The sequence below is a fragment of the Crinia signifera genome, chromosome 5, assembly GCF_055691185.1.
Source record: "Crinia signifera chromosome 5, ASM5569118v1, whole genome shotgun sequence".
Classification (NCBI taxonomy): Eukaryota; Metazoa; Chordata; class Amphibia; order Anura; family Myobatrachidae; genus Crinia; species Crinia signifera.
The window spans coordinates 30,318,004-30,334,976 of NC_139221.1; the positions used below are offsets into that span (position 1 = coordinate 30,318,004).

At 47.9% G+C, this 16,973-nt stretch overlaps 1 protein-coding gene across 1 annotated transcript; it reads right to left on the minus strand.

Annotated features, from left to right (window-relative positions):
- Positions 1-522: 522 nt before the first annotated feature.
- DCSTAMP (dendrocyte expressed seven transmembrane protein) lies at positions 523-11,804 on the minus strand. Its single transcript, XM_083186885.1, has 3 exons — positions 10,455-11,804; positions 3,853-4,191; positions 523-969 (listed from the first exon to the last, which is right to left on the minus strand). Exons 1-3 carry the CDS (start codon positions 11,502-11,504, stop codon positions 925-927), a joined length of 1,434 nt encoding a protein of 477 aa, XP_083043011.1. The 5' UTR covers positions 11,505-11,804; the 3' UTR covers positions 523-924.
- Positions 11,805-16,973: the final 5,169 nt, after the last annotated feature.

Below are 16,973 nucleotides of genomic sequence, written 5' to 3' on the forward strand. Positions count from 1 at the left end.
GGAGTGGGCAGATCACCAGGTGGAATGGGTAGGGCCTCATGACACAACTCCCCATTGTCATCATTTGGGGGGGTGCTCCCCTCCCTGCTCAGTTTATGTAATATAGTTTGGGGAAAACACCAGGGTTGCCTACCCTCCCGGAATGGCCGGAGGGTCCCGGAAATCGGGTCCCGGAAATCGGGTCCCCCTCCCAGCCCCCCGGAAAGGGGTGCAACCCTCCCGCATTGCCCTTCATCACCGGCGGACAACCCCACCCGGCGGGGGTTCCCAGGTTAAATGACGCGATCGCGGCTTTTTAGCCCCGCCCCCTGCCGTGCAATGCCTGAAATACAGGCAGAGCATGGCAGGGGGCGGGGCTAAAATGATGAGATCACTATGAACACGCCCCTTATAGGACAGCCAACCATGTGACTCCGCCCCCTTCCCCTCCCGGAGATGGCTCCGCCCCCCTGCTTTACTGAGCTGGCTGCCCTCTCCCGGAGAGAGCAGCCAAAAAGTCGGCAACTATGGAAAACACTGATATATTGTAAAGAAAGAAGGTAAAAGCCTTATTTTTTTGGTCAGGAAAAGATAAAATACCCCACTACAAATATAATAATAGAATATAACCAGTAGGAGGCAGAACTGAGCTTTTTCCGCACATGTTCTCCCAGCTCATAGTCAGACACCTGTCTCTTCTGCTGGCAGCTGCTCTCTGATCCAGTATACTTAGGGAACATTTATATCTACATCTATGCCAGTTTGCATAAGGTCTGTGCCAGCAGGTTGGCAGAGACCAGCCTCTGGTGTAATGTTTATCACTATAGTTTCATTTTCATTGACAGTGGTGAGCTTCAGGCTATACTAACAAGTGTCACCATAAATGATTTCCATGCGTCACTGAATGATAAATTCATGTCCTGCTAAGCATCCATTTCATTGACTCTAGACATAATGCTTCCTCGTGATAATTGGAAACCAGAAATCTGCCTGTAACAGAGAATACACCGAATTTAGTGAGTTGTACACCTACGAGGTGTGACATATTTCTTACACAGTGTTCAGCCTAGAGAAGCATTGTATAGGGAAAGTGTATTGTGACGTAGAGGGTGGTATCAGTATCTGATTGTGAATAGCTTGAAAATCAATAGCATGATGTCTTGAGCCGATATCAGGCACATTTTGTGCTGTGTACTAGGGACAAACGCAGAATTTGTAGGCAGCCCAGCACCCGCTGCTCATTGTCCTGTGCTGAGTGAAGGAGAGACAGCTGCAGCAGCTGCATCCAGGCACCGGAACGCCCCAGGCGAGTCGGGTGGGGGTGCCCCGGTGCCCGGGGGGTGGTACCTGGTAACTGTGTTATAAAGCTGGCCGCGTCAGCATTCCTGCAGTGCTGGAGCGGGCAGGGGTGTCCGTGCCGCGGGGGTGCCTGCGGCGCTGTCACTGTGTATAAATCTGGCGGCGGCGGCTGGGTCCCTGCTGTGAATAGAAAATAACTAGTGCTATGCGTGCGGCGGTGCGGGAAGCGCTTCTGATTTCGAAAACACTTGCCACACGTGTTGCGGCAAGTGTTTTCAAACCCAGAAGCGCTTCCCGCGCCGCCGCATAGCGCTAGTTATTTTCTATTCACTGCAGGGACCCCGCCGCCATCTTTATACACAGCCCCGCAGGTACCCCGCGGCACGGACACCCCTGCCCGCTCCAGCACCTGCCCGCTCCAGCACTGCAGGGACGCTGACGCCACCAGCTTTATGCACAGTGCGCTAACCCTCCATGCTGGGGTTGAGGGGCAAACTGCCGCCCTCCAGTGGCCGGCGCCCTAGGCAAATGCCTAGAGCTGCCTAGTGGTGGCGCCGGCCCTGGCTGCATCCTGTCATCTCTCTCAGGGCGAGATGTACTAAGCCTTGAAAAGTGATAAAATGGAGAGTGATAAACCACCAGCCAATCAGCTTCTATGTGTCATTTTTCAAACACAGCCTGTGACATAGCAGGTAGGAGCTGATTGGCTGGCGGTTTATAACTCTCCATTTCATCGCTTTTCATGCTTAGTACATCTGGCCCTCACTCTGGTTGATTTTTTTTTCCCACTGGGATGTGGCCACGCCTCCTCCAGAGGCCCCACCCAATGGCCACGCCCCTCTATTTTACCGGACCCAGCCAACCTGCCAGCATGCCTGCCCACACACTGCACCCATAAAAACATACCTACCGCGTCCCTTGTCGGATATTACTTCAGACGGAAATCACCGGGAAAATGGTGCGTCTGCCATTTTGATGGTGATTTACGCACATGCAGTAGAGATGTCTCCAGGAACAAGACGTGGACACCTTGTTACCTGAAGCATACACATTTGCCAATCTACTGCACTGCCAGAGGGGAGGGGCTACACAGCTCCACCCCCTCATAAATCTGCAATTTGTGGGCATAAAGGCCCATACACACTTGATGATTTTCAGCTGAAAATCGGTCAAAACAGCCGCTTTGAGCGATTTTTCGGCTGCAAATCGCCCAGTGTGTATGCCCCAGAGATTGCCGACTAGCGAAAGTGCATCATCTGCTGGTTTTACCAGCACATGTGGCGATGATGGATGGTTTTTCAAAATAAATATACATTTACTGGCAGTGGGCATATAAATATATAAACATTGGTGGGCAGTGTTGGCGGTAACGTATACATTACTGGTCTGTGCCAGCAATGCATAAATTAGCGCCAACACTGCCCACCAATGTATATTTTTGCGCAGGCCAGCAATGTATCCATTACCGCCATCACTGTCCACCAATGTTCATATATTTATACGCCCACTGCCACCAATGTATATATGGAACCCTTGGAATTCAAACCCAGCCCATTTATAATGAAAGATTTTCAGCAAAAGTCTTTCGCCTCCTGATAATCTCTTGATCTTTGGGGAAAATAACTCAGTGTGTACGCACTACTTTGGTGACAGATATATCTATCACAGATTTTGGCTTTTGAAATGAAAATCTTCAAGTGTGTATGGGCCTTAAAATGATACAAATCTCACAGAAAAACTCCATATTGGTTTGTCCACTTGTACCACAGGTCTTCAACCTGTGGCCCTCCAGATGTTGTAGAACTACATTTCCCAGCATGCCCTGACAGTTTTGGCATGCTCTTATAGGAAAAAATGTGGCAATGCATGTTGGAACATGTAGTTTCACAACATCTGGAGGGCCATAGGTTAAAGACCCATGTAGTAGACCATCCAATCCAACCACAGCAGCCTCGGGTTGGGGGGGAGTGGATAGTGGGCGTTCAAAAGCCCCCATGCATGTGCAGCGGCCTATAAATTTCTAATCATCTGTAAGACATTTCAGTCTATACTTTAGCAGATTTAAAACTTTATGAAGCGCTTTAGGTCAGATACAGTATTCATTTAAGATTGGAACAATAAATCACTAACATGTACACTCAAAATCAGATTTACTCAGATTTACTCAAGATCCTCACGGAAACAATCACGAAATTTGTAAAAATGCAATGGAACTGGGCGAAACAAACCCAAAAAATTATATACTCGTTGCCTTAACTAAAGAAAAATGATTATAAATAAATAGATAAGCTTAGGTGAACATTCCTCAATTCTGGCAAATAAACTGTAAATCAGGGATATTGCAGTAAAATATGGTGGTAATTATGGGACACAGGCTCGGACTGATTTATGACCCGGACTACTTCTTTAGGTGGGCGGGGCCTAGTGAAAACTCGCCGTCCAGTCAGTAGTAGATGACTGCCCAGTGGCGATAACAAAAGCATCTTGCAGGGGCCGGGTCAGTAATCCGCTAGGAGCCGTGGGCGGGCTGACGTAATATAAAAGTATTAACGTGGTAATGAGCTACACTCTTACCTGTGATATCATCTTTGTCAGTACTTGGCTTTTGGAGGTCGTTGTCACCCGCCACCTTTCCTCTAGTATTTTCTTATGAAGGTGTGTGACCCGCTCCAGCCCCCTATCTGGATAGAAGGTCCCTATCACCAACAATTTGACTTGTATCAGGAAGGCAGAGATTAATCCAAGAAATAGCAGGACACTGATTAATATGGCCAAGGGGATCCATGTGGATGTCAGCGAGAGTTCTGGTTTAGGGGTACACTGGGGTTCAAATAGATTGATCTCCAGGTTCTCGTGGAAATTAGATACAGTCTCTCCATATTTACCAAAGTTGATTAGGTCCACCTTCGTGTGCTAAAAAAAGAGAAACAAAAAAACGGCATGACACAAATATGAATAACAAATATATAGGGGGAGGTGCATCAAACCTTGGAGAGATAAAGTGGAGAGAGATACATCCAATTAGCCTCTAACTGCCACATTACAGGTTGTGTTTGAAAAATGGCAGTTAAAAGCTGATTGGTCAGTATTTTATCTCTCTCTGAGGTTTGAGACATTTCCCCTAAGATAAAATGGGTCGGATGCAGAAGCAGTTGTGTATTTTGCTGCAGTCAAGTCTGGGTCTTCATGCCGCTGCTTTCCAGGTGTACAGACTGGAGGCCAGATTCTCTTTTGAAGCTTAGAGAATCTGGCCCATAATGTGCAAGTACTGAGACACCCACTGTCAGAGTCTAGATATACTGAAATCAGTGGTGTTGAGGGGGAGGTACTTTTACCCAGACCTGGGTCTGCTGGAGAGACCCGTGTAAAAAGCACCCGAGAGACCCGGGAACCGACAGGCTACCATCACAGCACAGCCTCTCTCCCCAGCTCAGCACACACACTGCTCAGTGCCGTGTGCTGAGCTGGATAGAGAAAGACAGCTGCAGCGGCAGCCTGGCCTCTCTCTCCCTCTCGTTTATTTTTTTCATGGGGGGTGTGGCCACATCCCCCGCCCCCTCCATTTCCCGCACCATTGCACCAACCTTATCAGGTGTACTTGCTCTTTCTGAGTCTGGGTCCATTTCTGCTACCATGCATTAAAATAGGCAAACACAAACTCTTTACCCAATGGAAAAGATCCGCATTTATACTAGTGAAAGTAATAGGGGACTGTACTGTACTGTGATGTGTGTTCATCTGACTATCGCAAAGAAATAAATACGGAGTCATGAGTCCCTCAGGGGCGGAGGAACAACAACCAATCATAGCACCCTGTCCCTGTGATGCGTACAAGTAAATTGATTACATTAGCGATCATTCGCTGGTGTCCACTGCACTTCTGTGTATGTGTGGTCTGCAGCCCACCGTAGGCAAGAACAGAGTGCAGGGGAGGGATCCAATGGATCCCTTTCTTAGGGCTTTTTGCAATATAGCTCAAAGGCTATAATAGGATCATTGGATAGACAGCAACTAGGCCCACAAGCATTAGGTCACCCAGGGCCGGCAAATGGAGGGCGGTAGTGAGCCGCAGGCTAGCAGCAGGAGCAGAGGGGAGCCGGAGGAAGGACGTTGCATCCCAGTGAGTGATCAGCACGGCACCCCCCCAGGCAGCACGGCGGGCACAAGGCGGACCCCGCCCCCCCCCCCCCCCCCGAGCAGTGTGCTGGCACCATTGCAATCCCCATAACCCCCCCGGAGCAGCGCGGCAGCCCGGCGGCCACATCGAACAACCCCCACCCCACCTGGGGCGCTCCGGTGCCTAGCACCAGCCCTGTCAACACCACTTGGTCGACATGCATGAAGGTCGACATGACTGAAGCTCATCATGCAGGAAGGTTGATATGACTGGTCAACACGGGTTTGGTCAACAGGGGTATTAGGTCGACACAAGCATTAGGTCGACATGGGGAAGGTCAACGTGGGGGTTTTCAAAAGAAAAATCCTGAATTTCGACACAGTCGACATGGACACTGGAACGCAGCACCTCGCATGGCTCGCTATGCTCAGCACACTATTTTATTCACCCACCACACCCTAGTGCAGGGGTGGCCATCCGGTCAGAGGTAAAGAGCCGAAAAATATCAGTTGTCAAGCCAAAGAGCCAACGTCATGCGCGCGCCAAAAAGGGGCGTGATCAGGGGAGTGGTCAGGGGCGTGGTCATATGACACAAGGAGAGTGGCCACATGACAAAACTTTATGACCCCAGTGCCAGATATGCCCACCACAGTGCCAAACATCATATGCCCCCCACAGTGCCAAACATCACATGCCCCCCACAGTGCCAAACATCACATGCCCCCCACAGTGCCAAACATCACATGCCCCTCAAAGTGCCAAACATCACATGCCCCTCAAAGTGCCAAACATCACATGCCCCTCAAAGTGCCAAACATCATATGCCCCTCAAAGTGCCAAACATCATATGCCCCTCAAAGTGCCAAACATCATATGCCCCTCAAAGTGCCAAACATCACATGCCCCGCAAAGTGCCAAACATCATATGCCCCCCACAGTGCCAAACATCACATGCCCCTCAAAGTGCCAAACATATGCCCCCCCACAGTGCCAAACATCATATGACCCCACAGTTAGGAAGCTGGGCCCTCCAGCACAGGTGTTGCCCACAGTGCAACACCTATGCTGGAGGGCCCAGCTTCCTAACTAAAGGGCCCTCCTAGAGGGCCAGGAGGGCCCAACAAATAAATGAGCCACGGGCCAAGAGGGCCCGACTAATGCGCACACAGGCCAGAAGGGCCTGAATTTGCCCACGGGCCTAGTGCCCGACACCCGGTGGTCTAGGGTGGATGGAGGGTAGGAGGCCAAAGGCCCCTACCTGGTGTTGGGAGAGGCGGCTGGGGGGAGCTTCGTCAGCTCTTTTGCTTCCCACCCCCGCTGGCCTCTCCGGGAGCCATCTTCTTTTTTCTTGCAGAAGGCGCCGGAGATCTTCTGTCTTGATCCCGGCGTCTTCTGGCCTCTTCAGCGGCGCCGGAACTCTTCTCCCCGCCGCCGTCTTCTGCGCCATCCTCCGGCGGCTTCTCGCGTCTTCAGGAGCGCTCCTGCGCTCCGCCGGCGTGGAGAAGACTTTTCGCCCTCCCGCTGGCGTCTGATGTCAGACGCCGGGGGCAGGGCGGAAACGGCGCGGCGAGCGCTGATGGCTCGCCGCGGTCGTTTCCTATTGGCCGCCGATGCGGCGTTTTGAATTTGGCAGCCGAATTGGCGCCAAATTCAAAACCCCGCTTTGCAGACGGGAGGCTGGAGCCGCAGTTTACAGCTCGGCGAGCCGCGGGTTGGCCACCGCTGCCCTAGTGGATGGTAGGGCATGAAATACCACCTGTCGGCACATGTGGGCTCAAAAAACAGTGAAAAACCGCATGTCGACCTTTTGACTGTCGACCTTCCCCATGTCAACCTAATGCTTGTCGACCTAATGGCTCTGTCGACCTAACCCATGTTAACCTAGTGGTGTCCACCTAATGCTTGCTATTTGACCTTTGAACTGGGCTGGAGCCTCCACTGCTTATTTGAGTATCATTTATTGCTAATCATCTCATCATAATCTGTTACTAAATTTGTACATTTAATTTCCGTCAGCATTCCATCAAAAGAGGAAATACCATGTACAGTAATACAATTTCATGTAATGAAACCAGCAGAAGTTTTAAGATAATTCTACAGTCTGTTTGCCGGGTGCACGAACAATGGGGGTGGTGTGAAGAGTAGGGTTGTGCATCGGCCACTTTTCGAGTTTTGGGTTTTGAGTTCTGATTACCTTCAGGTTTTGGGTTCTAATAGGTTTTGCCAAAACACCCCCTCAAGGTTTTGGGTTCTGTTTAAAAAAAAAAGCATAAAAACCACAAAAATTGCATAATTTGGGGGGAATTTTTTTGCTCCTACGCTATTATTAACCTCAATAACATTAATTTCCACTCATTTTCAGTCTATTATGAACACCTCACATCTCACAATATTGTTTTTAGGCCAAAAGGTTGCACCAAGGTAGCTGGATGACTATGATAAGCGACACAAGTGTGCGGCACAAACACCGGACTGATTCGGCACACTTAATTGCACCCCTGGACTGATACTGCACACTTAGCATCACCCCTGGACTGATACAGCACACTTAGCAGCACCCCATGAATGATACAGAAGACTTGGCAGCAACCTATGAATTATATGACACACTTGGCTCACCCCAGGAATTATGCGTCACACATGCAGGCACCCCTGACCTGATACAGCACACATGGAATTATGTGGCACAGATGGCGGCACCCCTGGACTGATACGGCACACATGGCGGCAGACAAGGAATTATACGGCAGACATGGCAACATTCCTGCAGTAAAAAAAAAAGAGAGCAGCACATCTGGAATAATATGGCAGTCTTGGCTCACCCCTGGACTGATACAGCACATTTAATATCCCTTGCAGTAAAAATAAAAAATAAAACACCTTTTTGTCTTTTCATTAAAAAAAGGGGCAGCTACCCTGGACTGATACGGGAGACATGCGGGCACCCCTGGACTGATATGGGAGAAATGCGGGCACCCCTGGTCTGATATGGGACACATGCGGGCACCCCTGGACTGATATGGGACAAATGCGGGCACCCCTGGTCTGATTTGGGACACATGGGGGCACCACTGGAATTATACAGCACACATGCGGGCACCCCTGGACTGATACGGGACACTGGGCAGCACAGATGGACTGATATGGCACACTTAACACCGTTTGCAGGTTAAAAAGAAAAAACAACTTTTTAATTTCAACAAAAAAATGGGGGCAGCTCTCCTGGACTGATACGGGACACTGGACACCCCTGCAATTATACGCCACACATGACGGCAGCCCTGGACTGATACGGGACACTGGGCAGCACAGTTGGACTGATATGGCACACTTAACACCCTTTGCAGGTTAAAAAATGGGGGCAGCTCCCCTGGACTGATAGGGGACACTGGGCACAGCTGGACTAATTCGGGGCAGCCCTGTAGTAAAAAAAGCCATGTAGTAAAAAAAAAAAAGAAGCCCCTTAGATGCCCCCACAGTAGTCCCATATAACAGCCCCCTTTAGTAGTAGCCTTAGTAATGCCCCCTTAGTAGTTGTAACCTGAATAGTTTTCAATTTAGTATAGTTTCCCCCTCAGTAGTTCCCCCTTAGTAGATGTACAGTAGATGTACAAAAGTTCCTGCACCATTAGTTCCCCATTAGTAAATGTACCTTTATGTTCCCGATATATAGTTGTCCCCCTTAAACAGCCCCCATAAATGTATGCAGCTTCTATTTGTTGCTTTATTAGTTCCCAACTTAGAATGTCCCCTCACGGTGGTATTTTGTCTCCCATAGCTTTTTTTCCTCTGTGCACAAACAGCACGGACACATCAGTGCTGTCTGACTTCCATACACCGAATGAAGATGGCGCCGGAGCCGGGTCTTTTATAGAGATCCGTTCTTGTGAGAATCCGATACCGGAAGAAGATGATGGTGTGGCCTCGTTTTGGACTCGGGAAGATGGCGGGACCTGACGAACTCCTTGGATCCGGCCTCGGATAAGGTAAGTTTGGGGGGGGGATTCTCATGCTAATGAGGCCATGATGCGGGTGCGGGGGGCGGGCGTCTGGCATCACTGGATGTCAGCTGCCTGCCCATTTCCTCCCCAGAGTGCACACAGATGTAAGGTTGCTCAGAGCTCCGTGCACCTTCCACATCTTTTGATGGTCTGCGACCATTGAAAGATGTGGGAGGTTCCCCTTGACTTGCGAATGTATGTTACAGAGCTGAAAAGTAAGCAGGAGATATCTGTGATGGCAGTTAGGGGAAAATTTACTAAAGCTTTTAAAAATTAAAAGATGAGCTGTTGCTGATAACAACCAATCAAATTCTGTTTCTCATTCTCCTGGATGCAACAGAGAAAAGACAGAATGTGATTGGTTGCTATGGGCGACATTGTCTTTTTTATATTTAGAAGCTTTAGGAAATTTATCCCTTAATATATACAAAAGTATGTCAAATTTTACATTTTCGCCTACTTTTGTGTAAATTAAGTAATGATGACCCGTATATGACCATAATGAAACTAGAGTTAGTAAAGATGGCCGTACATTTATACGATATAGCCTTTTTTCACATGATTTTGACCCATCAGGCAGATAAATCATTGGAAAAGGGCCAAATTGTATGTGTTTTACCTCAGAATCCGATCCAAAGCGTGGTCTCAAGCGCACCGGATTGGAGCCAGAGATCGCCATGGCTGCCACAAGGATTTGTGCGATCATGTGGTAGCCAATGGCATCGCATTGGATATATCATATGCAAAATAATGTATCCCATGCGATCCAGCAACTGAGGAGCCTGGCGCTTAAGAGGAGGTGGTTGGAGGGCTATCACATGCAAGGTTTAAGCATTATTGATTGTAACTGTTGGGTACATCCACGCATTTTGTGGTGACCATCTGGAATACAGTTGAAAAAATGGCACCTCTGGGAAAAACGCTAAAAATATAAAATCACAATACCAACAATTCAAAAGTTAAAAAGCATCATACCATATAAACTACCACACTGCATAAAACTTATATTACTACACGCAGATATTTTCAACACTGATATTTCATTTTGGAGTACTTACAGTGAAAGACACACTTATTGGAACGAAGATTGGGTGCAAACTTTCCAGGTTGACGCTCATTGTATGAATCAGCCAGTAAAGCATAAAATCGAAAAATGAAATTAAACTCCAAATAAAAACATTAGAAAACACTGGAATCAAAAAAGTCATCATCTCCATCTTCTGTTTTCGTGAAGTTTTTAGGCTTGGAATTGTGATGTACGTATTCCGTTCTTTCTTATTCAGTGGTAGGACACCCAACGCGTTTTGCTGTTTTCTAATGGCATCATACTCCATAAATGTCTTTGTTATATATGTATTCTGAAATTTTGTATTGTTTTGATCCAGGAAATTCCTAAAAAACATCCAGGTTCCAATCAAAATGATGGAAATTCCAATTAGAAGGCAAGAAATGTGAGCGACGACAGTGATAAAATCTAATAGTAGAGAAATATCTGACGATACAGCTTGAATTTGTTGTTTGGTGTCATTGAGCAATGTTTTAAGTTTGTCATCCGAGATACGTACATTGCACTGAAAATTGTCAGACACTGAAAAGATGTCACCAATTAGGTTAAAAACTGTATTTTTTGCTTTTTGGTATATTGAACCGAGAGCTTTTACATAGAATTCAAAAGGCATGACTTTTAGCGAAACGCGTTTGGCATCCAGGTTGCAGACGATGCTGTCTGCCAATGTTTTAAAATTTCCTAATATATTTTTAACATTATTAAACAGGACAATGCTGGCCCCTGTGGCAATCAGGGCATTCCGACCCTCTCGCATTCCACAAGACAGGAGGAACAGAAGACTCATACAACGTACGGATTTGAAAAAAAAAGCCAGGATGGATATGGTAATGCCAAATACGATTACAATATTCAAACCAACCCTCCCAACGCCTATCTTAGACAAGAACAACACAAGAAGCAAACAAGTAGTGATTGTCAGTCCCAGCAACACGCATAGGCACACAAAGCCTAATCTATTCTTCCATGAATCTTTGGTACCAGAAACAAACAATTTCTGGCAAACAGAGAGCATTGTGGTAATGTTGGCGATTGTGATCATCTTGCTGAAGAGATAATGGATCACCAAAAAGGGTTCCTTTTTAATACTTTTTCTTTAGATAGATTAAGGATAATGAATAATTCTTATGAGTAATCAATTGTAATGGTCCAATAACATTCCAGGCATTGAAAAACCAGGCAACAAAGAGAGGGATAATTTTTTTTCTGGTACAAGCTGCCACAATCCTCCGACAATTTCTCTTTGAGTTCTTTGTACACAAACGCAACCCATGGAGCGGGGGGGCTCATGAGACTTCTACAGGAAAAGGCGTGTAAGCAAAGCTGCAAATTGTGACCACTAATGACTAATGAATCATTGGGAAATTTCCAAACATAACACGTCATTGTGTGTGCTAGAAGGAAGTTAGTTCGTTACACTCAGTAGCGTACTTATTAACATTATTTGACTAAAATAATGTGAAAGAGGGTGTTTTTATACCCCACTATTTTGGTATCACCTGAATGCTTCAAAGGAGCAGTTTTTATCAAAATAAAAATAAACTGTTCCAAACCCTTCCATTTTCATTCTTTTAGTGTCCACATCCCATTTACTGTGCTTATCCAAATGTACTAAAACACAATGTTAAAAAAAGTCTGCAGTGAGCCCTGCAATACGAATACGAATTGCCATATTTTCGGGATAGTAAATGTCAAAAATAAGTGTATTTCTGGATACAAATACACCTATTTTTTTTACAAATTTCCTTTAGTAAATTTCCCCCTAAATGTTGCCCTTCGGTCCAGTTATGTGGTGAGGAACATGATTCACTTCTGTTTATCCACATATTTTATAATTGGCAAGCACTGATTTTCCTTATTACATTGACCAAATATAATTTGAATTTGTCCTGAACCACCAACCCAGGGCACCCCTGCAAGTGCTGTGTGGAACCCCAGGGAGCCTAGGCGCACAGTTTGGGAACCACTGCACTAAGCCACACTTACCGTAATGCCTATTACATATAACACCACACACCGTAATGCCTGTTACATATTATGCCACATCGTAATGCTTATTACATATTATGCCACACACCATAATGCCTATTATATATTATGCCACACACAGTGATTCCACTGATACCACTTTGTCCCACACACAAAAATGTCTCTTACAAATTATGCATGGCTAGTGTTTCCGGATAATGCTACACATGAAGTGGCTTAATTATACATTCACCCCCCCTCCCCCCCCCCCATGGCATTTTAGTGGCACTTACACTTAATGCCTCCATTAGTGCCGTTTCCACACAAAATGCTCCCTGAATGCCGCTTACACATAATGCCCCCTGAATAAGCTACAAACTTGTTCCAGGGGCTTCATGCTCATTGCCACTAGTTCTGAACTCTTTGCCAGAGTTTCCATGCTCATTGCCAGGGGTTTCATGCTGCTTGCCTGGGGGGGTTTGCATGCTCCTTGCCAGGGCTTTCATGCTCCTTGCCAGGGGAGGGTTAAAAATGTCCATTGCCTTGTTGCCAGGGGAAGTTTAAAAGATCATTGCCTTGGGAGAGTTAAACAGTCATTACAAGGGGCAGTTACATGCTCGTTGCCAGGGGGATTACATGCTCATTGCCATTGGTGCGTTACATGGTCGTTGCCAGGGGAGGGTTAAATGCTTATTGCCAGTGAAGGGTTAAATGCTCGTTGCCAGAGGGGGTTACAAGCTCATTGTCACGGGCTACATGTGCACCAGCGCGTCCACAATCTGCAATTCCAGGTAGTACTGGGTGCTCTGCGCTCCCCTGACAGATGCTAGAGGTGCAGGAGGAACTAAAGGGTGAACTTTAATAGGATGAGAGATTCAGAAAGTGAGATATTTGGTAAGAAATCTAATTTTTTTTTTTAAAAGCGGCAATCATTTACACTGCAAAATCAAACTGGTTTAGCAGTGTAAATGATTGCCACTTTGAAAAAACTGGAGATTTCTTAAGAAATCTTTCACTTTCTGAATCTCTCATCAGGGCCGTAACTAGGGGGGGGCTGGGGGGGCACGCGCACCGGGCGCTGGAGGCAGGGGGCGCTGGAGGCAGGGGGACGCTGGTGTGACCAGCGGCAGCAGCGGGGAGCTAGCGCCGCAGCCGCTGCCACATCAAAGATGGCCGCCCGCCGCCGCCCCCTCGTCTCCCCGCTCCCCCGCTGGCTGCCCTGCTCCCGTCCCCTCACGTCTCCCCCGCTGTGTATGCGGGAGAGACGTGCTGCTGCGGTGCTGCATATGCTGCTGGACCGCTAGCCAATGGCCGCTCGCGGTCCAGCAGCCACCAGTTGATTGGCTGCTGGACCGCGAACGGCCATTGGCTAGCGGTCCAGCAGCGGGAGTTAGAAATGTTAAAATCATACAGCACAGCAGCAGCACGTCTCTCCCGCGAATACAGCGGGGGATACGTGAGGGGACGGGCAGGCAGGCACAGGCACACTGACAAGCCTGCCTGCCTGTCTGCCTCCCGCAGGCGGGGGAGGGGGGGGTTCTATCCCCCTTGGCAACGAGCACACTGGCATTCTATCCCCCTTGGCAACGAGCACACTGGCACAGATCAATCCCCCTCGGCAACGAGCACACTGGCACAGATCAATCCCCCTCGGCAACGAGCACAGAGGCACAGATCAATCCCCCTTGGCAACGAGCACACTGGCACAGATCAATCCCCCTCGGCAACGAGCACACTGGCACAGATCAATCCCCCTCGGCAACGAGCACAGAGGCACAGATCAATCCCCCTCGGCAACGAGCACACTGGCACATATCTATCCCCCTTGGCAACGAGCAGAGGCACAGATCTATCCCCCTCGGCAACGAGCACAGAGGCACAGATCTATCCCCCTCGGCAACAAGCAAATTCAGTCCACCTTGGCATAGGCATGAAGCCCCTGGCATTGAGCATATAGGTAAGTGGCACTTATGTGTCAAATGTGTATGGTGTGTTATACAGTATGTCATGGGCATTGCGTCGTGTTATATAGTATGACATGGGCATTGCTTAGTGTTATAAAGTATGACATGGGCATTACGGAGTATTTATTTGTAATGGGCATTGCGGTGTTATATAGTATGTCATGGGCATTGCGTAGTGTTATATAGTATGTAATGGGCATTGCAGTGTTGTATAGTATGTAATGGGCATTACGGTGTGGCTGGGGGCATGGCTAGAGGCTCACAGAGCCTCTGGGTCATGCCCCCATAGCGCCAAAATGGGGGCGTGGCCTCGCGGGGGAGCAGTGATTATAGGCCACGCCCCCAAATTAGGCCACGCCCCCGAAAATTTTGGCGCGCCTCCGGCGCGCAGCATCGCTAGGGTGGGGGGGGGGGGGCACCAAAAGACTGCCTTGCCCCGGGCGCCGGAAACCCTAGTTTCGGCCCTGCTCTCATCCTATTAAATTACCCCCCTATTGTCTGTCTCCTGTAAGGTGGGGGCCATCTTTGGAGGGGCACAGAGTCTTTATATGCTGACAGAGACTCTGCGCCCTGCAGTGCAGCTCTCCCCCCGCCAGCAGCTCTGGGCTTCTGTGTGCACCCAGTGGCAAACGCAGGATTTTCAGAAGGGGGTTTTCAGAGGGGCGGAGCAAAGCACAGAGATGGACACTTAGGTGACCCAGTATATGCCGGGTCAGTTAAAGTACTATAGATAGACCAAATGTATATAAATAATAATAATATACAAAAAATATATATATATATATATATATACATACATACATAGGCATCAACAGCAGTGTAGACCCCTGGGCATAGCAATGTATTGGGGCCTCTACCGATCCTCCAGCGGTAGGGGTGGGGGAAGATTTGATGTCCCACGGGTGGTAGGGGGTATTATATCAACCGCTCAGCATGTAGGGCCTGGCTCAGTAATTTCCACTAATTACCCCTTTACTGCACAGATGGTGGGAGATGGGGTGGGAGAAGGGGGCATTGGGCTGAATGAAGGGGCCCTGATACATAACTCCAGGGTGGTAGAGTATGTTAAATATGCAGAGATGGGGTGTATAGTGGAGTGGGCTTATTATTCATAATTTTCTGGTGGGAGCACAGCTTGCTTGACTGCAGATATCTCCAGTTCCCGGAATTGGATTTCTTAGATTTTAATTGGATTAAAAACTAGAGAATGCCACCTAACAAATGGTATTGGGGATCAGAGTTCAGGAGGCAGAGAAATCTGACAACGAGAATATAAAACTACATACCAGGTGTGTGGAGCTGGAGCAGTAACCAGCTTCTGGAAGGCTGATATCTCTGGTTATGGGAATAGTAGAGACAAGATACTAGTGTCCATCAGAGAGGGAGAGTCTCTGCTTTTGGAATATACCCTCAGAAAAACCCTAAATTAGACAGAATCAGAAATATCTGACTGGGAATAGCAATTAACAGGCTTGGATGGGGACCACTGCTTTGAAGTCAGATATCTCCGGTTCCCAAGGGCCGATTTTTAAAATTCTTGTACCCATGGAAAGAGGGGACCCTCAGCTTTCAGCCTAGGGCCCTTAGACTCCAGGGGGGGTTTCTGGGTACTCAGAAACCCCCCCTGCGTGCGCTACTGGCACCTGCGGAGGAGGGAGAAGAGGGGGTCGGTAAAGTTCACATAATGTCAGTGGCCTCCCAGAAAACGGACAATTACCCCCCACAAAAGCCGGCTTCCTGTCAATCACCTTCCGTACGGCTAGCGACAAAAAAAGGCACTGGATTTATCGCAGAATGGCCCCGCACGTGAGCCCTATGAACCGTATGTACACACAGTCGATCAATAATTGGCCAAGCTGCCGTACGCTCAGGTCTGAATAGCCCCCTAGATTCGAAACGCAAAGAATGTCTAGCCCAACCTCCAACACACACAAAACAGGGAATGATGGGTTAATGTGGTTAGGTTTAGGCTGAAATAACAACAGCAAAGAATTTGAAATAATGATGGTACGCTATGCGGGCAAATCACCGTAACAGCCGTTCCTCTGACATTCTCTATTCATATACACACAAACCGATGTATAGAACACGGAAGTGCCCATTATATGAGTTATCTTATTCCCTCGCCTACTCCATTGTCTGCAGTTATGTTGTCATGTGTTCACCTGTGTAATTTGTTTCCATAGCAAAACAGAAGTGATGCTCACAAATGTGTCAGTTGGGTTGTCAAGTGCCAGCAACAAGCTCCCGCATTGTCATTATCTTTGTATGATTGTTGTGTATTTTGCATATGATTTAGCAAAATACACATTAAATAAGGAAACGTTATATTTTCCTGCTTGCTGTTCCTCTCAACTAGACTCCTACCTGCGCAGTATAGAGGGGAGATTACACACAGGGACCTATTTTTTAATTCAGGCTTAATATTTGCCTAATAAGTGTAATGCTTGTTCAGATCCCTTACCTCAGGAGGCAAGTGGCATAAAGCGACAGTTACAGGGCCCGATCCCTTACCCCAGGAGGCATGAGGTATATAGCGACAGTTACAGGCCCGATCCCTTACCCCAGGAGGCATGTGG

Bases quoted from the DNA above. Each gene is read 5' to 3' on its own strand.
- DCSTAMP (XM_083186885.1), bottom strand. From the start codon at position 11,504: ATGATCACAATCGCCAACATTACCACAATGCTCTCTGTTTGCCAGAAA. The intron at 4,192-10,454 runs GTAAGTACTCCA...CTCTTTTTTTAG, and splicing joins CAATAAGTGTGTCTTTCACT to CACACGAAGGTGGACCTAAT. The intron at 970-3,852 runs GTAAGAGTGTAG...TCTCTGTTACAG, and splicing joins TGACAAAGATGATATCACAG to GCAGATTTCTGGTTTCCAAT.